At 53.3% G+C, this 22,102-nt stretch overlaps 3 protein-coding genes across 5 annotated transcripts in view; 1 reads left to right on the plus strand and 2 right to left on the minus strand.

Moving 5' to 3' along the window:
* The first annotated feature begins 808 nt into the window (after positions 1-808).
* On the plus strand, positions 809-3,121 carry GUCA2B (guanylate cyclase activator 2B). The gene is made up of 3 exons (XM_007077371.3): positions 809-898; positions 2,018-2,204; positions 2,939-3,121. Exons 1-3 carry the CDS (start codon positions 809-811, stop codon positions 2,998-3,000), a joined length of 339 nt encoding a protein of 112 aa, XP_007077433.2. The 3' UTR covers positions 3,001-3,121.
* Positions 3,122-6,664: 3,543 nt separating this feature from the next.
* On the minus strand, positions 6,665-12,457 carry GUCA2A (guanylate cyclase activator 2A). The gene is made up of 4 exons (XM_007077370.3): positions 12,438-12,457; positions 7,757-7,865; positions 7,122-7,317; positions 6,665-6,729 (listed from the first exon to the last, which is right to left on the minus strand). The coding sequence occupies exons 2-4, from the start codon at positions 7,829-7,831 to the stop codon at positions 6,665-6,667; spliced, it is 336 nt and encodes a 111-aa protein (XP_007077432.1). The 5' UTR covers positions 7,832-7,865; positions 12,438-12,457.
* Positions 12,458-17,674: 5,217 nt separating this feature from the next.
* Positions 17,675-22,102, minus strand: part of FOXJ3 (forkhead box J3) — a 148,751-nt gene continuing 144,323 nt past the window's right edge. For all 3 annotated transcript variants that reach the window (XM_042996820.1, XM_042996819.1, XM_042996821.1), the window contains one exon: positions 17,675-20,694. In XM_042996820.1, coding sequence (XP_042852754.1) covers positions 20,579-20,694 — 116 coding nt within the window. In that variant the 3' untranslated portion in view covers positions 17,675-20,578. The remainder of the gene's footprint in view (positions 20,695-22,102) is intronic.

Genomic DNA, 22,102 nt, shown 5'->3' on the forward strand with positions numbered 1-22,102 from the left:
AAACAGGCTCAGTCAGCGTTGAGGTGACTTGTCCAAACTGATAGAGCTGCAACAGGACCAGAATTCGAGCCGAGGTCAATCTGTCCCCAAGGTCGGCATTCTTTGCTCCTCCTCTAACCCAATAGCATGCTGGGTTAGGCGATTGGCTTCTGCGAGGCACGGACAGGCGAGATGGGTCAAACATGGCCTGAGGGTCCCGAGCACCATTTGCAGGTGGCAGAGAGAGGCAGGTTGAGGGCCTGGGTGGGGACTGATCAGGAGGAGGGGCCTTAAACTGAACCCGGTGGAGGGTCAGGAGACAATCAGGTCCAGAGCCACGGAGAGTGCTGACATCAGTCCTGTGTCTGCCCATCTCACCCTGGACCAGCCTGTCTATCTGCCTCCTTTGCCCGGAGAAAGGACCATAGGCTGACCTGAGTCAAAGACGCTTGAGTCCCTGCTGTGTCACTGACTAGCTTGGTGACCTGAGGCAAGTGAATTCACCTCCTGGGCCTCACTTTCCCAGTCTGTACAATGGTCTCTCCATCATTCCATGTGAATAGGTGTCTCGCAGAGCTAAAGAGAGGGGTGCATCCAAGGCCCTCCCACAGAGCCACCCGCACAGGTGCCTGACACATAGTATCTTGTTTCTGAATTCTCTGGGCCTCTCTGCCCTCATCACCCCCTGCCAGCCAACCAGCTGTCAACCCCGCCCCAGCTGGCCAGTTAATGAGTGGCTAGGGTACTGGAGCCTGGCCTATAAAGAGCTGCTCGCTGGGGAAGCAGGTGGGAGCCTGTGGGAACAGCAGCGGGATACAGACGGCGTGAGATGCGCGGCAGGATGGCGTCAGGACTCCTGTCCAGGATGGCTGTGTTCCTCCTGGTGCTCCTGCAGGGCACACAGTCAGTCTACATTCAGGTGAGTCCCTCCGGCCAGTGTGCCCTTTGCCTGAAGGTCCCCCCGTGAGGGGCTGGGATGGAGAAGGGATGTTAGAAACGTCAGGGGATATAGGGGAGCAAGAGCTGGTGGGCCCAGGGCTCAGCCCAACACCCAAGCACGACCCAGGGACCAAGACAGCTGGTGGGTGACGGCAGCGAGAAGGCTGAAGGGAGTGATGATAGCAGTGATGGCAATAATAAACCGCTGCTATTCAGCATTGCTCTATCAGAAGGCCGGTCCTGGCCAGAGGTCAGAAGGTGGAACAAGACATAGTCCCTGCCCTTCGGGAGCCCAGAAGGAGGGGGGTCTCCCACAGCTCCCTATATTCTCCCATGAATGGGTGGAGCGGGGGAGAGTCACCCGAAGAGCTTCCCTGGCAGGTAACTGAGCTGATATTGCAAGATGAGCGGGAGGTAGCTAGGCACAGAGGACAAGGACAGTTCAGGGCAGAGGGCACCGCGTATGCAAAGGCTCAGAGAGAAGACAGCAGGGGGGCAGGGGCTCCTTCCTGGACAACCGTGAGGCTGGAGGGAGTCGTGGAAGCAGGGTCCGCCTGCCAGGAGGCGGGATGCCGCTGGCCAGCAAGAGTGGGGAGGTCTGTGGCCCTGTCACATTCCCAACTCTGGGTGGAGCCTCCTTGGGAGGGACAGGAAGAGTCACCTTCCCCCCACCCCTGCGTCCCTGGCCTTGGAACCCGGCCAACTTGGGGTTGCCATCATTTTGCCACGTCGGTTCAGGGGTGATCGCCCAGTTACCCAGCGTGGACTGTACTGGTGGCAGGCGCTGGGGAGGGGCCATTTGCCAGATGACTCTCAGAGTGCAGAAGACACAGGCGGCCTATTGGGAAGAGCTGGGATTTGAACCGGGGTGGGGGAGGGGGTTTACACTGGTCTCCAAAGCCCGTGCCCTGAACCACCTGCTCCCCAGCCCCATCGGATCCTCATCTACAGTTCCTGGGGGCCTGAGGCACGATGGGGTGTGAAGTGGCAGGTGCCTGCTCCCACCTCCCAGGCTGTCCTTTGCGTATGGCCTGGACCCCCCGTGAGAACAGGGAAAGTTCTGCGGATCCCTCTCATCTCCTCTCCCCTGCCCCCCTAGTACCAAGGCTTCCAGGTCCAGCTGGAATCAGTGAAGAAGCTGAGTAACCTGGAGCAGCAGTGGCTGCCCAACCCCCGCCTCCAGGCCCAGAGCGTCGTGCCCTCCGTGTGTCACCACCCAGCCCTGCCACAGGACCTCCAGCCCATCTGTGCATCCAGGGAAGCGGCCAGCGTCTTCCAGGCTTTGAGTGAGTGCCCCCACCCCTGCGAAGCTTCCTGCCTCTGGCTCCCTCTCCTGCCCACACCCCAGCTCCTCCACTGCCCGTTCTTTCCATTAAGCACCCAGTGGCCGGGCCAGGGAGAGTCAAGGCCTGCCCCCTCAGGCCCTGGCAACCTGGACCGTCGATTGTCCTACCAGACGTCACGGATGGGAGGGAAGGGGGCACCGGACAACAGACCCGTAGGCCATGCCCGCAATACGGTGGCTGATGGGGAAGCACGGGGGCCACAGAGGAGAGATGGCTCGTGTCTGGGGTGGCATAAGGAGTCTGAAAGACTTCCAAGAGGAGGTGACATCTAAGCTGAAATGTGAGGGAAGAAGCAGAACTGGCCAGTGACAATAGCGACTTACTAGCATTTGTTGAGCACCTACTAAGTGCCAGGCCTGTGTCAGTCCCTTTGCTGGTCTTCTCTCTTCACGGCCACCCTGTCAGTTGATGCTGTCCACAGAGTCAGCAGGGAAACTCCAGCCCGGAGAGTGTAAGAGGCACGCCCAGGCCCCGCTAGGAAGGAGAGGGCCGGGACTTGAACCCGAGTCACTCTCTGCTTCTCCAGCATCATGCTCCTGATCTGTGAGAAAGATGCTGGTCCTCGCCCTCAGGCCCCCTCTGAAGCAGCCTTCTCTGGCTGCCCGGCCAGCAGCTCCCTGGACCACAGGTGGTTCACGGGCAGGGTCAGCTGACCGGTTTTCTCCCCTGCCCAGGGACCATGGCTAATGACGACTGTGAGCTGTGTGTGAATGTCGCCTGTACCGGCTGCCTCTGAGATGGCTGGGCGTCCTGAGCCCACCCCGGACACTTTGTCCCCAGCCCGCTGCCTTCACAGCCTGCACCCCCACCCGAGTTCCGGGGGGGACCCTGAGGTCATCACCACCAGCCAGAGGCTCGAGCGGCTAGATCGGGGGCACAAAGCAGTTGGACACTTGGTTGGAGGAGAGTTTGGCCCCTGAGGCAACCCTGCTGCTGAATAAAGATTCCCCACCTACACACGGAGTCTGGAGTCCATTTGTTCATCCCCGGGGGCCATGGGAAGAGGCGCTCGGGTAGCTGAGCGGTTGAGGAAAAAGGTTGATCTAATGATATGGTCAGGAATTTCCCAGTTTCCAGCGCCTGGGGAGTTGGTTCATCAAGCCCTATTTCATATAGGAGGAGGGAGGCTCCAGGATGTGGGCCGGGGGAGTGAAATGAGTCTCAGACCTAAGAAACCATGGAGCACCTGTTCCCACCTGACCCCACAAGCTGAGCCCAAGGGCTGGCCCAGCGGCAGAGCCAGAGCGACAACCAGGGGGCAGGGAGGGCAGGGAGCGTCCCCCAGGAGGTGGGGCTGCAGGAGTAGTGGGTGCAGGGAAGAACCACGTGGTGCCCCCTCCCCAGGCCCGTTTTCTGCTCTGCCTCCACCCCAGGGCTCCCGAGAAGAGGGGCCTTGGCCCTTATCCTTACCTTCCTGAGCTCCCCAGGACCCTCTGGCCAGCTCTAGATGGAAGGAAGACCTTTCCTCCCTCACTCCATCCTGGCGGCCCTGAGGAATAAAAATAACAATAATAGCCAACATCTACTGAGCATTCGCTATACCCTAGGCCCTATTCTAAATGCTTTGCACTTATTAACTCACTGAGTCCTCAAAACTGTCTGATGAAGCAGGTGCTATTATAAATACTCCACTTTATGAATAAAGAGACCCAGGTACAGACAGAGAACCAGCTCACCCAAGACCACAGGCTCGGCAACGTGGCAAAGCGGACTTCTTCCCAGGCAGTCGGGGACAGAGCCCATGCTCTGAAGCATCTTGTTGCTGCCTCCCTGTGACTCGGCCACGCTGATGACACCTGATGCAACACCCTCGCAGCTGCAGCCAACTCCTTCACTCAAGGCAGGAGCCGTGCTGGGCATTCCCTGAAGAAGGGCCCTTCCACACGATGGGCTCCTCCACAGCCCCTGTCCCAGGCAGCCAGAGAGGAGAGCCAGGCATAAAGGGGTGGTGATCTCTGAACTCAGATCACCCAGGGCCAAGGCCATGGCGAATTTCCCCAGACCAGCTCCCCATCCCAACCGCCCAGCTCTGCTCATGAGCCCCACAGCCCCCCATTTGACCAGGCCACAAACCCCAGAGTTCTAGTTCCTTCCTCTCCCTCACCCCACGGGCAAGGCTGGCTGGGGCCTTTGCAATGCCTCCTGTGACTCTCGGGGCCCTCTCTTCTCTTACCACCACTCGAGATGAGCCCTTATCACATTTCCCCAGGCCAGGCAGACCTTCCTCCCTGGCCCTGCATCCTGCAGACTCTCTGTGCCCAACATGCCAGGGGAACCCCGCAGCCCTGCTCTGACAGGGCCCCTTATCCTTCTGGGGCTCCCCAGCATGCCCTCTCCGTTCTAAACTGAGCCCAAAGGTACCATTTGGCCTCGCTCCCACTGCTCCCTTCAGCTACGCTGGGTGTCCACCTGCCTGGGGAGGAGGCAGTGAAGGGAAATGCCACTGACCGACCACCTACTATGTGCCAGGCTCAAGCTGAGCCATCTACACAGAAACTGTAATAATAGCAGCCGCAGAAGTGTCCACTATGGGCCCTGCAGGGCTCTCAGAGTTTTTCCTATGTGACTGCATTTAACCTTCCCTCAACCCTACCAAGTAGGGATTCTTGTGATCCCCATTTCACAGATAAGGAGACTGAAGAGAAAAGACGCTAAGTAACTGGCCAAAGTCACACAGCCGGTAACAGGCAGAGCCAGGATTCACACCCAGAGCTCAGCTCCAGAGTGGGAGCGTTTCATGATTCTGCCCCAGCATGCGTCACATCAAATCCCCTGCAGCCCTGGGAGGTGCTGTCATCATCCCCATTTTCAGATGAGGAAACCAAGTCTCAGGGAGACTTTGTTCGTAGGGTAAGTAGCATTACATACACATTTGCGTGCATTATTTGTACACAGCTTGTAAGTGACATGGTCAGGTTCAAACCCAGCCCTGGGTGCCTCCCAGGACCCACCCTGTCCAGACTGAACCATTCTAGTGCCTTGGACCTTCCCACTTCTAGGTCCGCACCTACTCCCCCTTCTGGAACGCCCTCGGCCTCCCTCCCTCCAGATTGGTTTTGAATGTCCATCCACCCCAGTGCCTATCCCAAACACTCGTGCAGATGCCTGCCACCCCTCCCCTTTGCAGAGCCTCCCCTGACCTGGCCCTGAAGACACCTCACCCTCTGAATTCTGCGGCCCAAGGACTTCTGCCTCAATCACCCCATGACACTTCTCTGCCTGACTCCCCAAGAAATACCCTGGTCACCTCCTCTTTGCCCATTCCCTCTAACTTTGCTAACAAGCAGCCCTCCATGCCTCGCCTCCTCACCCCTGTCTGAACCATTCTCAGCTTGGCTCTGGTTCCCCATGTTTTGGTTTACTTCTCCCAGCCTGGGTGGCAGATACTAGTACAGTCCTAGTTTTACAGGGAAGGAGATTGAGGCACAGAGAGGGAAAGTGACTTCTCCTAGCATTGCACGGTATGTGGTATGGGGCTGGAACTGGGTATCTCTGGCTTTTGCCTGCCCTAGGTCATATCCTCATGCAATCATTGGCGTGGTGGGTTTCACCCACTCTGGGGGTCAGGGAGACTCCCCCGGCACAGAAGCCATTATGGCACAGGGTGGCCAGAGCCTCGCAAGGGGCATGGGTGATCAAAGTGCCCACAGAGCACAGAGGACAAAGCGGGAGCATGAAGACCCCCCTGGGAGGGTAAAGAAAGGCTTCTGGGGAGGGGCCATGGGAGCACAACCTTGGCACCTGAGCAGGAGTTTATCTGGCCAGGAGTGTGGGAAGAGGAGCAGAGCACAGGTGAGGGGAGCAGAGGAAGGGGTGAGTCCCAGGGGGTAGGGCAGGAGGCAACGCTGAGGTGGTCAGGGAACCAGGGCTGGGGGTCCCCTGAACACCGCAGAGCTTGGGGCCAGTCTCACAGCCACCCAAACTGGGCTGGACATGCAGACCAGGGACTCCTGAGCTCACTCAGGGCTTAGAGACTTTGGTGCCCTCCCCCAACCCGCCCGGAGGAGGTGAAAGAAAAGCAGAGGTTTTGCTCCAGCACCCCTCCCCCCAGCTGGTGGCCTGCAGATTGAGGTCCCCTCAGTGCCTGTGTGCGATGGCAGCCCCAGTTCAGTAGGGAGAGAGGGTCCTTGCACTTCATACAGTAAACTCTGAGCTTGAGGGCAGGGTAGGCACCCATAAAGCTGGGTGATGAGTCGGCTGGCAGATGAAAGATCGACACCAGGAGTACTCTGGGATCTGGTTTATTAGCTGAGGGTCGGAGGGGATCTTGGGGGGCAGGGGCCGGGCTTGCGCAGGTCGCCCCAGGCCACGCCCTCTTCACGCCTCCCCTGGGGGCAGGGTAGGCCGAGCTGCGGGCAGTGGGAGCATCGGCCGGGGCAGGAGGCAGCGAGCCGACCGTCCTAGCATCCAGCACAGGCAGCGAAGGCACAGATCTCGCACGAGTCCGGGTCCTCGGCGATGGCCTCTGCGCAGGAGAGATGGGGCGTCCAGAGAGCCAAGGCCCCGCCCTCCCTTGAGCCAGAGCTTGGACATCTGCCCCGGAGTCCCCAGGAGAAACCCAAGCCTGTCCTCTCCGACCGGCTGGCCTTTCCCCCTCAAACAGGTAGCGCTCAAGCCAGCCAGTCAAAGTGGAGATGCCGCCCAGAAGGAGCAATTGCTAAGGCCGGAGGGGCGGGATGCAGAACTACCAACGAATCATCAGCCAGAGCGGGGATCTTCCTAGAGCAAGCTCCACCAATTACAACTTAGAACTACTTACGACCGCCTCATCAGACCCACCAATCAGAGCACATCCCCCTCCCGTGCCACCAATCAGGGAGTTCCCAGGCCCCACCCACCAGGGAGGTGGCTACTCACCCAACCTCCAGAGGATCTCCTGGGCATTGGGCTCCTTGCAGAGAGGCTTGAGTTCTTCGGGAAACTTCTGGTGGCTGCAGGCTTTGGGAACCACGGGCCCACCACTCTTCCTACGGTTCCGAATGCTGGGCTCCTGGAGCTCCCGAAGGTCTTTGAGCTTCTTCACTGACTCCAGAGAAAAAGAGAACTCTCCATCCTGAGAGAGACAAGTTCAGAGTGTCAGACCAGGCTACAGCCTGCTCTGGGATGTCCGCATGGTTCCCAAGACCCAGGTCGATGCTCTGGCTGAGAGGAAGGTCTAGAACTGAATCTAGCTCCTTCACTTCTCAGCCGTGTGCCTAGGGCTAGTTACAGAACCTCTCTGAGGCTCAATTTTCCTCCTCTGAAAAATGGGACTAATAATCCCATTCTCAGTAAATTGGCTAATCAACCCGCTTTCCCAAATGGTGATTTCTCTTCTGTCCAAGTTTGAAGGGGAGGGCATACGAGACAGGACTGAGAAACAGGTTCCTGAGAAAGGGCCACACCTGAGACCTTGCTCCAGCTCCAGAAAGAGGGGGTGCTTTCTCAGGGGACGGGCCCTGGGAACTGGGAGCAGAGAGCAAGCCGGGCCGGGGTAGGGACAGAGGATTTACCTGTACGGTGACTCCCCCTGCCAGGACTGCCCAGGTCCCGAGGAGGCACAGTGCAGAGAGCAGGAAGGTATTCATGGCAGCAGTGCCCAGGAGGGAGAAGCGGTCGGTTCTGGATGCCAGGGGGAAACAGTGGGATTTTTAAAGAGGGCAAGGTTACTGAGTAACCCGGGAACCATGTCAGCATGTCACCAGCTTGCTTTCAACTCAGGCCTAACCAGATAAGGTTGGAGACAGCCCTGGCAAATAAGAGATCAGTCCCAGAAGCCGGGCAGAAGCCCCGCCCCACCCTGAGCTCCTTCCTACTTTAACCCCTAGCCAGGTGGGTCCTGTGTTCATTCACCAACCACACGCACTCACTGACACCTGCTGGGGTGGGGCTGCAGACAGAGCCCAGCCCTTAAGGAGGGAGGCCTAGACAGTGGTAATGCAGGGTGGTCAGGGAGTGGGGGTTGGGAGGTAGAGAGGCCAGGGTGGTGCCCCCTCACCCAGCCTGGGGCAGGCAGTTCAGAAAGATTTCCCAAAGGAAGTTGTGCCGGGGCTGAGTTCTGGAGAAGGGGTGGAATTTTCTTAGAGAAGGGGCAAGGGTTAGAAGGCCACTTCTTGCACAGGACGCTATATGCAGAACATCCAGGAGGTGAACACGGTCTGGAATATTCAGGGAAATGCGAGGAGTTCAGCCTGCAGGGAGGAGGGGCTTCCAAGCGGGCTTCAAATGATGAGAGATGAGTCGCAGGCCAAGGCAGGTCCTAGGTTTGGCCACTATGACTTTGAGGGAGGCCTCAGCTCTTCCTGTCCCACAGGACTGGGTTCAAGTCCTACCTGCTGCCTGATTTTAATGTGCATGAATTTGGGCAAATTGTTTCTCCTCTCTGAGCCTCAGTATCCCTTGTGGATCAATAATTCTAATACCACCCACCTGGTGGGCTCATGCTGGGGATTAAATGATGTCATACAAATGCTCAGCTCGGTGCCTGGCACACAGGAAGCACTCGGTGAAAGCTCATTCAGCTATTATTATTATTATTATTATTATTATTATTATTATTTTGATCAATATCAGCTTCTGGCCCCGGTTGACCCCTCTGGTGACCACCTGCCTGCCTGTGCTGACCTGGCTCTCCCGTCTGTCCTTCAGTCTCAGATGGTCTTAGAATGAACTCCTCCCCTCTCCCTCCAGATACCCTGGCTGCTGCTCCCCCAGCCCTCTCCATCCCACTGTTTCTGCCTTCCGACTACCCCCACCATGTGTGCTTTTCCTCCTACCCCCTTTCTTCCCCAACTAGACCAGCCTAACCACCTTGCCCTGGCCTTTCTTACCAGGCTCACCTCCCCAACCCTTCCTGAACATGCTTCCCTGCCTTTGAACGTGCTATTTTATCTGCCACCCTTGTCACTAGGTGAACTCCTCCTCAAACTTTAAGACCCGGACCAAAGAACCCCCACTCCATCCCTAGCTGCCTCTTGTAGCTCCCATAGAAGCAGGCACATTCCTCTACCGGGAATGTTGGGCAGGATTACCCGGGTGTATGTCTCTGCCCCTCTAGACTCTGATCACCACGAGGACTTGCCCTGGTCCAGTGGGTGTTCATCGGACTCTGTTGTGAGCCAGGCCTCCAGGACACAGAAGAAGGAAAGCCCTGGGAGCTCCGTGGTTCTAATGTACAAACAAACCAGGCTAGAAGCCAGGAAAGCTGGGAGAGGGGCAGGAACCGCTCGGTGGAGAGAGTAAGTATTGAAGAAGGAGCTGGAGGAGTCCAGCCGAGGGTGGGGCACGTTGGAGTGCGTGCATGTCTGTGCATGCTGAGGGGCGTGTGTATGTGTGTGCACCCCAAGGTCTGCACATGCAGTCCAGCCACGTGGCGGCCTCTGCTAGCTGAGTGCTGGGTGGGAGCGCACCCGCGGGGAGGGTCAGAGATGGGATAGGATCTGGTAGGGTTATGGATGGAGTCCAGGTTGAAGGTGAGGCTAGACGTTTGCGTAAGGGTAGAGTCTGCTGTGATTGGGATGGAGGTGAACACCAGGTACAGATCCGGGGTACAGCTGGGGTAAGGGGAAAGCTGCTTAGGGTCAGCCTGAGGTTCTGGGCTGGGGTCGGGGCTAAGCTGCGGCAAGGCAGACAAGCAGTTAGTGTAGGAGTTCAAGTCGGGAGCCAAGGTTAGAGGGAGCGGAGGGTGGGGCGGGACTTCAGGGTGAGGTTTGGAATTGGGGTGCGCCTGAGATTGAGTTGATGTCGGGATTGCCAATGATGTGGATGCTGGTTAGGACTGGGTTTGGGATCAGGGTTGCGTCAGTGGGGGACTCAAGGAAACTGAAATATAGTTTAAGGATGAGGCTTGGGTGGGGCTGCTGTGTGCTGGGAGAGCCCCATTTCTGGCTTGCTTTGTTTTTTTTTGTCTTTCCCCTCCTGAGGAACAGAGGGACTGAGGGGCTTTGGTTCTTAGAGCCTCTTTGTCCCACAGCCCCCTAGCCGGGGCCTGTCTGGTGCCAGGCGGGACTGGAGTGGGTGGGGGCTGCAGGAGTCATGTAGTTAACACAGTTCACACTGTGGGAAAGAGGAAATAGCTCCCTGCCCTCAGGACTTTGGGCCCTGCCCTACCTAACTCCACCTCTGATGTCTGCCCTGGGAAATGGGAACCAGCTCCCCTTCCCGTACCCTCCCAGCCCAGCCCTGGCCCAGGTGTGAGTTCGGGCCCCCTCCCTGCCGGGGGCTGGATCTTGGGGCCCTTCTGGAACCCCGGGCCCACACCTGAGTCCTGAGGCATTGGTCCCCAGGACACCCAACACCCCTCTTCTTTCCTTATGGGGAGCAGGGGAGGCTGGGGTTGTTGTGCTTTCCACATCCGAGGCCACCTCTTTTGGCAAACTCCTGCTCCTCTGTACCCTTCCAGGCCATTCTGCCTCTACCACCTGCTGCCCTACCCGAAAACCCATCCGTGGCTGCCCCAGACCTTCAGAAGAAAGCCCAGACTCCCTGGCCTGGCATTCAAGGCCCCTCATGATCAGCCCCTGATCACCCTTCAACCGGAATCCCAAAAGCGCCCCAAAGAATGAACCGGGAGGCAGGGCCCAGACCTGCTGTCGGTGACAAAGCTCCAGCTTTGAAGCTAAGCTAAGCAGCCCTGGCCTAGAGTCCCAGCCCCATCAGTGAACAGCTGTGTGGCCTTTCCCAAACTCAATTTCTACATCCGAAAAGTGGAGACAAGAACCCCATTGCGAATTTCGGATTGTCCGGGAAACTTTCCTCCCTGACGCCCAGCTCCAGTAAGGCTGGCTTAAGACCATCTCTACCTCCTCTGGGCTCCACCAACCTCCTACCTACCCTTTCCCACTGTAAAACCTGCCAACCTGTCTGTCCTGCCCACTCTCCGGTGAGCTCCTGGAAGCAGAGCCTGTGTCGTGCTTTGTTGTGACCCCAGTGCTCACACAAGGCCTGGCATCTAGTGGGGCTGCTGAGCCCTTAGGGGATCAGGAAGGTAGTGGTTTTTGCAATAGCCGTGGATGGATATTTGTCAGACACCCATTATGGACTAAGTGCTCTATAGGTGTGGAAGCCAGCCACCCCTCACCCCCACCAGCAGCTGCCTGAGAGGATGCCTGGTGCTACTCCTTTCTGCCCAGCGGTTAACTCAGCCTGGTTCCAGCGTGCACGTCAAAGTTGGGTCCGCCGAGGCCCGGTCCGCCAGGGCCAGAGGCCCCCCGCTGACTCCAGCAAGAAAGGCCCGGACCAGAGCCCAGGCGGGAGTCTCTGATATGTGTGACCTTGAAGAGGGCGTGGCTCACATTTCACAGGCTCCCCGTCCGGTTGTAAACATGTGCTGGAGGGTGTAACAGGTTCTGGTTCCTCTAAGAGAAAGAGTTGCAGTGTATGTGAACTTCTTAACACTTCTGGGAATATGTAAGAAATAATATTTAAAAAATTTTTTTTATTTGAGAGAGAGAGAGTGGGGAGAGGGGCAGAAGGAGAGGGAGAAAGAACCTCAGGCAGGCTCCATGCTTCAGCGTGGAGCCTGAGGCAGGGCTCGATCCCATGCCCCCAGAACCATGACCTGAGCCGAAATCAAGAGCCAGACACTAAACCAACCGAGCCACCCAGGAGCCCTGGAAGAAATAACTGTAGGACCCCACTTTATAGATGAGTACACTGAAGCTCAGAAACCTAGAGAGGTTGGGTTGCCCAGGTGGCTCAGTTGGTTAAGCATCCGACTCCGGCCCAGGTCATGATCTCACGGTTCGTGAGTTCGAGCCCTGCGTCGGGCTCTGTGCTGTCAGCTCAGAGCCTGGAGCCTGCTTCAGATTTTGTGTCTCTGCCTCTCCCCCGCTCACGCTCTGTCTCTCAAAACTAAATAAAACATTAAAAAAGAAAAATAAAGAGGCATTCCTCTCTTTGAAGAAAAAAAAAAAAAGTTGAGAGGCTAAGAAACCATGGCTTTCCCAAGGGTGCATACACAGGTGCCATGTACAGTTGTACTGGTAGTGCACTGCTCAGGGCACCCAGCCAGCAAAGAGGATAAAGTGCAGACACGAGCACGTGGCTACCTAGGCCTAGAGGAAGGTGCAACTTTTCGGATTCGTTGCCATATGGGCTTGGCCACAGCTACGGTCATAAAGCTGAAAAGTTCCAGAAAAGAAGTCAGTTCTCACCAATTCCAAAGAAAGGATTCAACATCTACTCAGTCCATACCTCCGCACTATCTTCCTGGCCCCAGGCTCCCATCTTTAAAGAAGGGGAAGAAGAAAGGAGCAGCTGCTGAGTCAGACTCCAGGAAGTAGGTCAATGATGCCCATTTTACAGAAGAGGAAACAGAGGCTGTCGGAAGAGAGTGCCCAGTGTTACACAGGAAATGCCTGCTGAGTTGGCATCTGAAGCCTATTGGCTTGATCCAAGTCCAGGCTGGGCTGGAGGGGTCCCTCCTCTCCCCCAGGCCCTGGGGTAGGCAGGCTCTTTCACTGATGCTCCAGGGGGCAGTGGGGGAGTGGACAGAGGGTGTGTCTGGTTGTCATCTCACATCCCTGTGGCCTGGCCAGGAGGCAGCAGTGTCGGAGCCCCATTAACTGGCAGCTGCCTCCTCACCCCCCAGCCCCCAGTCTGCTCTCGGCATTGGCCACCGAGACGCCCTACCTCCCCGAAGACTGTTGGGAAGGAAAGGGTCACAGCTGGAGCTCCCGCCACATGCCCCACCACATGCCCCGGAGGCCACAGGCTTGAGGGAGGGCAGGACACGAGCACAGGAGCACAGCCTCCCCAGGGCTCTGCGGGAAGCAGACCAAGAGCCACCAGAGAAGATCCCCTGGGGCCAGGTCTGAGAATGCTTGCCCAACCAGGTGGCGTTTGAACTGGGCCTTGGTCACTGGGCAGATTTGAGGCCCCAGAGATGGGGGCCGTGGGGCAAAGGGCAGGAAGCACAGAGAGGAAGGGGGCAGTGGACAGGGCTGAAGCCGAGAATGTGTCAAGAGGTGCTGTGGGCAACAGCCAGGGAGGGAAGCTCTAAATACCGGGCTGAGGCATTTTGCCCTTCACCTCGAGACGGTGACAAGTCGGGGAGGGTTCAGAGCGGGGGAAGATCACGAGAAGAGCAGCGATTTCCAAAGACTACGCTGGCACCTGGGGTGTTGCACCAGTCCAGCAGCCGAGGGATGCATGCCACCCCTGTCCCTGCTCCGGGAGGGCGAGGATGGCGTGCAGGAGACTCGACTGGTCTGGACGGCGCATCGACAGGCTGCGCATGGAAGACAAAGAAGGCGGCGGCAGACAGGGCAGGGCAGTGTTCAGGACTGAGATGGGCCGGGGCCGGGCCGGCTGCCTTCCGTCGGGCTTCTCCTGGACCGTCTCATCAACGCTTTGAGATAAGGCGTTTCATCTCCATTTAATAGATAAGGAAACTGAGGCTCAGAGAGGACAGTGTCTTGCCCAAATGGAACCCCAGCTTCTTCTGACTGCAGAGTCTGTGTTCTTACTGTAGCCTCTTGTATTTTTCTGGCCTTTGGGGCCTGCAGGGAACATGCTTAGCCACAGGCCAGCAGCTCAGGATGGACCAGCTTCTGGGAAGCTTTGGGCGGGGCAGGGTGGGGGCTGCCTGGGGACAGGAGCAGGTACAGCTAGATCTGGGATCCAGCTCCGATCAGGAGGGAGGAGTGGCAATGGGGCCAAGGCCAGGGCCAAGATGACAAAAGGGGAAGAATTCTTTTGTATGGGACTCCCAGTCCTCAACCCTGACAGTGCCTGGGAACCCAGCTCTCTTCCAGGGAAGCGTCCTCTGGGACATGGAGGATGTTGCCTCTTTGACCTTTTGGGGCCTGCGTTGAGAGAGGGGCATCATTCACCCGTGATGACGTCAGCTCAGACCCTGCACCGAGGTGGGTGGGGTGGAGTGGGGTGTGGTGTGGTGACTTTTGCGGGGAGGGAAGTCAAGGGCACCTGGACAGTGCTGTGGAAGAGGCAGCGTGCCTCAGTGGGAAGAGCAGACTGGAGGGAGGCAGAGCTGACTTCCTGATCTCTTGCCTGCCTCTCTCACCGGCTGTGACCTTGGGCAAATGACTTCACCTCTCTCAACAGCAGGGACCAGCAGGAAAAGGGAGATGATGACCCCGACCTCCAAAGCAGTTGGGAGTGTTAACTCAGATAGTGGCTGTCAAGCACTGGGCAGAGGGCCTGGCAAATGGTGGCAGTAATCACAATGTTTGTGACGGCCGCGGGAGAGTGTGAGTGTGTGGGGACACCAGAACCTGCTTAGGCTGAAGCAGGGCTGGGAGGGCCACAGCCCTCTCTCCATATCTGCCTGAACAACGCCAGCCCCCAGCATCAGTCGGTCCGAGAAAGGCAGAAACTCAGGACAGTCAGAGTTTGGGGGTGAAGGTGGGCTGAGCTTTCCCACCCTGCCTTCAGTCAGAGTAGGGGGACAGCAGACAGCAGAAGGGCTGGGACAGGGCAGCAGGCTCAGAGGCAGCTCTGGAGTAGGCCCCAGCAGTATATTTACTGATGAGAACTAGGCGGGCTCCTGGCTCCGTCCGGCAAGCTCTAAATCGGGAGAAGATCCGAGGGCCGGTGGCTGGGCTCCCTACCCAGGGAGCAGCCAGCCCTGGGGGCTGTGGAGAAAGGGAGCACAGCCCCAGTGGGAAAGGCACACAGCCGCAGCCCTCTGCCCTCTGGTGGCCTCCGGTGCTCACTGCAGCCTCGCTGCTTGGAGGCCCTGACGCTCTGACGGGCCAGCCCTGGGAATAGGAATCAAGGGCACGTTGTGATGAAGAGGGCAGAACAGCAGGGCTGGGCGGCCTAGGTCTGAAATGGCAGCTCTCCGGCTGTCGCTGCTATTATTACATCTACTAACTTACGAGCTGGATGACACTGGGCCAGTGACTTGATCTCTTTATAGCTCAGATTCTGCGTTTGCAAAAATGAGGTTGATAATAATAGCTGTTTCGAACAGTAAATACGCTCTACATCAAGCACTTGGGATAAGTAATATTAAGTAACAATAAACAGTCGCCGTCCTATTCTGTACTTCTGGGGTCAGCGTTACTTAGGGGCACTGCTTGAGATTTGGAGGTTGGAGACAGCCCTGACTCGGGGCTGAGTTCTGGCTCTGCTGCAGCCACCTCCCAGGTCTGTGCTTGGCACATGTTGACTAGTCACACATCATAAATGGAGGGAGAGACACAGGGAGGTGAAGTTCAAAGCCACTCTTGAAAATCCTTTGGGAAGGCACCATGTTGGGGATAAAGAGACCATGTCTCAGTAAGGCCAATTAACGCCAGTTTTTCTACTCTTGGTTACAGTAGGTCTTTGAAGTAGCTGGCTTGCATCCAAAAGCAATATTGCACAGAACAGGTGTATCTTAACCCGCCGGAATTACGCTCGGCGACGAGACAGATGCTCACGCAGACAGGTACATGGACGCAGCTACCACTTACGGTCTCAGGTTCAGATTTTCCACCTCGCACTCACAGAAGGGCACATGTTCATCGCAGGTGGATCTTCGGTATTTCCATTCTCCCTTTTTGGCTGAGCTGAACTAGGAGAGCTTTGATGGAAGGCATTCAGGATGTAGCTGCACTGTGCCTGCTTCTCTGCTGTAAAACGGGGAGTAACATACTACAGCATCAGGTTCTTGCGTAGATCAAATAAGATCTATGTAGGAGTTTTAAATGCTTGCCAAGTAAATGACGTTCTCCACTCCTGCCCTTCCCCAAATCCTCTAGATCTGTGACTTCGAGCAAGTCACTTCCCTTGCTCACTAGGTCATCACTAGACTTCAAAGGCCCCTTCTAGCTCGAAGCCTTTAAGACAGCTCTGTGATCCTAGGGCGTTTACACTGGACCCTCATATGAATGCTAACTGATGCTACTGTGGCTTCTGCAGGACTGCTTTATCCAACTGGTAAGGGCGCATCTGTAAACAGCAGCCCTTTGCACACTGGAACATGTCAAAAGCTCAAGAGTTAAACCTGCATCTTAATGATCTTGTTTACTTTTTTCATTTGATGAGCCCAAATTCAGCTGCACCTGAATCAGCACAAAGTGGCCAGACTTAACCATGCCCCAACTACAGTCCTTCAGAGGCCCTGCTGATGACCAAGATTTACCTCTAACGGGAAAAAAGCAGAGCTCCTCTCTCCAAGGGACCCCTATACGCTGGTGGGCAGGCGTTATCTCTGGCTTTGGGAAAATTCCCTTGCGGAAGGCAGTGGGGCAAAAAGAAATGAGCTTTGGGGTCAGTCCCAGACTGAATTATCCCAGATCCATTGGCTGGGAGAACTCAGGTAAGTTAACCTTTCTGAGCCTCAGTTTCCCCAACTGTAAAGTTGCAACAAATAGCTTTTCCTAGCAGTGATGTACAGTTAAGTTAGAAGTAGCAAGAGGCCCTGGGCAGGAAGCCCTACCTTTCCTGAGGGAGGGAGACTGCAACTTCAAGTCCACTTCCATCCATGTTGCTCCCTGCCCAGTGCTTAGCCTCTGCACCTGTCATGTCAGTCAAGCTGGGCCACCATCACTTACCTCCTAGGATCACTGTGCTTGGTTCTTCCCTGACAAGCCACAACTACTCCCGCTTCAAACTCCAGCCCTCTGCTGGTCTAGCTTTCATGCCTGGCCCAGTAGTATAAATGGAAAAACCTTCTCCTGTGTGTCCAGGGCCCTTTTAAGACTCAAATGAAACAGCCCATGCCAGCCTCAGGCCTTCCTAAACCATTGCCTCAGCCCTCAGCATGACCCACCTCCTCACCAGCAGAACTTTGCTGTGCCAAGGCTGCTCCCCCCGGCTGCTGTCCACACCTGTCCCGGAGAAGTCTGCACTCGTTAAAGGCAGGGGTTGTGGCTTTCTCATGGAAAGGCTTGAGCTGGTGTCTGTTCGGCAAACTTTAAGAAGCTCCACTTTCACCTTTAGAAGTAGCTCTCTGGGAAGGCCGCACGGGGGCAAGAACAGGGGCCAAAGATAGGGGGAAGGTAGGGGTATTTCCTGGAAGTAATGGAGGATGGTGTAAAAAGAACACGACATTGGATTCAAATGACCCAGGTTCAAACTCAGCTCTGTCACTTCCAACAAAGGATCTGGGGGAGCCATTGTACCCATATCATGAGAATAACAGTATCTACTTAGCATCGCACCTGGCACACGCTGAGTACTTTTTTGTGTTCCGATACTGTTCTAAATGTATAAATGCATTGATTTATTTAATCCCACTACAACTCTAGGAGACAGGTATTATTATTCTCATTTTAGAAGCACTGCAAATGAGGAAAACGAGGCTCAGAGAAACTAAGGAAGTTCTTCTTAGAGCTAGTGAGATATTCCTAAAGGCAGCAACAAATGGGACATACAATCTCCAAGACCACAAGGACTGACTGCAAGTTTCTGCATCAGGACTGGCTCCAATCTTGTTCCCTCAACTGTAGCAAATGACACAGGCCAACTGGTGTTGTAAATAGAGTTAACATAATATATTTATTTTAAGTGCCATTCATGCATATCAGTCTGGCAGCAACAATCCTAATGACACTTGGGATATTTCTTTACAGCACTAAACAGTTACAAAGAATGGGTGCCGTTCATCATAGAGGCAAAATATGAAATCGTGCAATAGCAAAACTGTAGAAACATTAAAACACTGACTGTCCAACAGCAGTACAGAGAGCAGATTGTGTTTGCACAAAAAGCCAATGCATTTTCATCACATATATACAATATAGATATGTACACATCACCCTCTGAATGAACAATATCAAAATACTCTATTCCATTTGAAATAATCCCCGGATTGATTCCCTCCCACTTCAAAGGACATCTGAGAGACATGTATTTACAAGAACACACATGAATACGTTTACATTTCAAAAACTGCCACAAATGCCAGTCGGATTATTCTCCTGGACAGAGTGCCCCCATCTGATTATATGCATTTATTATTCTTTTCCCCAAGAGTCTTCGGTCAATTTAAACCCAAGACAGAGCTTGTTCTGCACTGACAACTAGCAACAGAAACAGCCGCCAGAGGGGATGCGCTGCACCTCACCGGGTAACTCCCGGCTGTCTGGTGCCCCCCACGAAGGCCTGTCCTGGGCTCCCGGGCCACCTGAGTCACAAGGGTGGGATGGGTCCGAGTGGAGGCTCTGCCTCCAGGGCCGTGTGTGGTTAGGTTTAAATTCTCATAAAAATATTGATCACTGCAAATCAGTAAATGATTGCCAAATGGGAAATCAGCTTCACACAATTTGTAAAATCTTCATCAGTGGTTTCTACTCAAATCATTCAATGTAAGACTGCATTCCAATACCCAAATTGTTTAAAGTGCACATTGCTACCCAAGCAATTTAAAGTTTCAAAACAGCTTTTGTGGTATCTAGAAAACAGTGACTTGAGCAGACTATTGAAAATCACCCCCATTTTTCCAAGTGTTTGCTCTGCAGGCTGCTAGCTCATCTTGCCTCCGATCCACGTAAGAGGGGCCTGTTGGCTGCCTTGCCAGAATCCTCCGATTTTCACCGAGCCAAGGGGCTGGAACCGAGCTTCATTTTTCATGCCAAGCAAGGTCCAAACAACAGGAACATAAAAGCCCTTCCTTTCTCCCCAACCTCATCAGCCTTTTACCGTGGCTGGCCTCCCAGTGATTCATTAAAGGCAACACTCCATTAAAACAAAATAGCCACACACAGTGACAAACACTCTCACATACACACATACAGAAACAAAGATGTCTGTCTAGTCCCAGCAGAGGACACTCAACCACAAAATCACTAAGGCTAACTGGAGTGATTTAATAAGCATGGCTGTAGAGACTAGAGATGCTGAAAAGCAACCAGTGAGCAGTGATTACCCCCTGATTTGATGGAACAGATCATTCCCTCATCATAACTGAAAGAAATTCCACCTTTTTATGGTCTAAAGAACCAATTAAAAATCTATTCATTAAAAAAAAAATCTAATTTCTGTTACTTTTATTATAAAACTAAGACAATCAATCCATGCAAAGTAACTATGATATGATATGAAACAAAACAAAACAAAAAAAACAACTAATAAAAACCTCAAAGAGGCAGGCTGCATTTCAAGGAAAGTAACCAAATGTCATGCATACACAGACACAAAGGACAACAGAAAGAGCAAACCACTTAATGACATCTGCACTGAAGACTGAGGCAAATAAAATCTATGTGTGGCTCTACCCTCCTTTCAGTGCTTCCTAAGTGGAAAGAGAATGAGTGAGGAAACCTGCTTTATAAACAGTGCCCTGCTGTTCTACTGCCCAAATGAACTCTGATTCAAATTCCAGAAAAATTCTATTTAGCTAGTAAGTCTCAATCAGCAGGAATGCTAAGACAGAGACATGCACTCTCACGGTAAAAGGAGTGCCGACAAAGAGAATGACACAATCTTTCTGATTGTCTTGTCTGTAAACTGTTAAGAAAAATAATTCTGTGCTTTCAGACACCGCACTTCTCCTTAATGAACCCAATAGGAGCTGAGCATTCACAGAAGGTAGCAATAAATATTAAAATAACACTTCTGAATAATAAATACAAGAGTGAATATGGAGGCAATGATTTTGTTAAAGAGCTGAGCAATATGCCCAGCTGCTAATCGATCAAAGAAATTTTAGAACTGTTATAATGCAGATTTAGGGAAACAGACATGGAAAAGGTACAACATAAACTCTATAATCCCCCCAAGCATCAGAACAAATTTGGTCAGTTCTTTATGCTGCTCAGAAACAACATGCCCCTCTGGACTGTTTGGAAAGCATCAAACTCTGGGTCCTTACTGAGTAGAACTCAATGCCCATGTTTCTGAAAAACAGATTAAATGAGGGGAACTGGGCTTTGAAAAAATCCATTTCCTTTCAGTTGCCTACATCAGTTAAAAGCATCCTGCAGAAAATAGCCTAACGAGGAACAAAAACTCACAGTTAACTTTCTTTCCAAGACGTAATAATCCAATTAGAAAAATTGAAGCCTTTCAGTAATTTTTGTACATATATTTACACATATGTATCTATAAACTGCTTGCAGCAAAATAGGCTCTGTCTGAAAAATCAGTCTGGCACTTGTGGTCAACATCGAACTGACACAAATATGCAAAAGCCGTTCAAATCACACAACAGTTAGGAGCTACATAGGGCAGCTGGCAGGGAGACAAACATGTAGTACTTGTTTGGGTCAGATAAAAGCAGTAATTTATCCAGCTAAAATCTTTTTGATTGTCTTCAAAAGAAATTTTGATAACATCGGTAAAGTGATTAGCAACTTTGTTTTCTCGACTGGATTCTCTGAAACCTTTCCCTTCACTGCACAGAAAGGTGACGCTGGGGTCTGGTGCCTTTGCAGAAACAAGCTCTACACAATTGAATCCCAATCAAAGTCATCCTGGATGTCATCTGGAGGCAGAGAGCGCCGCATCTGGAAGGCTTGGGAAGGCATCATGTGCTGCTGGTTCATGGCTCCGTGATGTCCTAGAAGGAAGGAGGCAATGTCAGCAGTGACTTGGGTAGAGAAGAAAGAAATAAATGAACACTGATTGAGTACTTACTATGTGCCAGGCACTCAGTGCACATTATCGCTCTAATCTACGTAAGAGCCTTCACCGAGGTGGCTCTTATGATCCTCATTTTATAAATAACAAGGCCTGGGTTTAACAGAATGAGCAAGTTACCCATGGTCATCCAACTAGTAAAGGGAAGTGATTTGAACTCCATTCACTTGGCTCCAAAACCCACACCTGTTGGATTAAACCAGGAGGTAGCAAGGAGGGCATAAAAAGAATGCTAGAGTGCCCAAGTATGGGCACAACCCTTTCTCTTAGTCTGTCCTGCGTCAATCTGTGTTTCAGCAACATGAATTGGCTCCCATGAGAATGGGAAAAGAATGATGTCAGTGTACCAGTGAGGTCACACTGGGTCATCATGAATTCTCACCAGCAAGTTAACTTTTGAGCCACCAAGTAACAGCGGGTAAACACAGAGGATATCAGCGTGGCTGAGTGCCGGAGGCCCTCCCTGAGTGCAGGACAGGGCGCCCGCTCTCCACGTTCCTCTTCTTAGATCTGTGTGGCCGTGTGCAAGAGCTTGTGCTCTGCAATTTTGGTGTGTTCTACCCTTGTCACCATGGCTTTGACAAACCCCTTTCCAAACCAGACTTTTTTTTAAAAGTAATAATCTCTGTTTACTTGCAGAATTCATTCTTTTATCAGGAATTAAACATATCCTTTTCATGCAGATTTTTTTACTGGATTACAGTTTTTGTTTGGCTTGCTTAACCTGATTACAAAGTTTCAAGTAGTCTGCTGCTAATCTCATTTTTCTTATAAGCCCTGCCATTTTTAATGTACCGTTTTACAAAATGCTAAGGTTTTCAATACATCACAGTACAGCAGAAATGCCTATATTTATTTTTTAACTTATAAATATCTTAACTATGTGCCAAGCACTAATTTAAGTGATTTGCCTATAATTTTCATTCAATTCTCTTAACAATCCTCGGAGTTAGATAGTGTTGTGAGCTCTCTTTAACAGAGAAGGAAGTGGAAATAGTAAGGTTAGGCAGCTATCAAGTGGCAAAGCACCAGAATGCAAACCCTGCGAATCCAGTGCCAGAGTCTTAACTACCCTATCTTGCCACCTGCAAGTTCCTGGTGAGTGCTGAGGACAGATAACACTTATTCTTTCCTGTTCACCAAAGAATAGGTCACTTGGCCCCCAACTCCTCCTTCACTATTACCTGGCACACAGTTCTTTGGGGGTTTTGAGTTCCTGTCTGCACATCACCATTCTGCTCCTCGAGCAGCCTAAGTGGAGGGGGCAGTGTGGTACACGAGAAAAACAATGAACTCTAAATCCAGATATCAAGGCTTGAGTCTTGGTT

The sequence above is a fragment of the Panthera tigris genome, chromosome C1 (assembly GCF_018350195.1).
Source record: "Panthera tigris isolate Pti1 chromosome C1, P.tigris_Pti1_mat1.1, whole genome shotgun sequence".
In the NCBI taxonomy this organism is placed as follows: Eukaryota; Metazoa; Chordata; class Mammalia; order Carnivora; family Felidae; genus Panthera; species Panthera tigris.

What these genes read in the sequence shown, in the direction of transcription:
- GUCA2A (XM_007077370.3), bottom strand. Translation starts at nt 7,831, where the DNA reads ATGAATACCTTCCTGCTCTCTGCACTGTGCCTCCTCGGGACCTGGGCA. An exon ending in CAGGGGGAGTCACCGTACAG is followed by an intron (nt 7,318 to 7,756) that starts GTAAATCCTCTG and finishes TGTCTCTCTCAG; the next exon opens with GATGGAGAGTTCTCTTTTTC. An exon ending in GGAGATCCTCTGGAGGTTGG is followed by an intron (nt 6,730 to 7,121) that starts GTGAGTAGCCAC and finishes TCTCCTGCGCAG; the next exon opens with AGGCCATCGCCGAGGACCCG.
- GUCA2B (XM_007077371.3), top strand. Translation starts at nt 809, where the DNA reads ATGCGCGGCAGGATGGCGTCAGGACTCCTGTCCAGGATGGCTGTGTTC. An exon ending in CACAGTCAGTCTACATTCAG is followed by an intron (nt 899 to 2,017) that starts GTGAGTCCCTCC and finishes CTGCCCCCCTAG; the next exon opens with TACCAAGGCTTCCAGGTCCA. An exon ending in CAGCGTCTTCCAGGCTTTGA is followed by an intron (nt 2,205 to 2,938) that starts GTGAGTGCCCCC and finishes TCCCCTGCCCAG; the next exon opens with GGACCATGGCTAATGACGAC.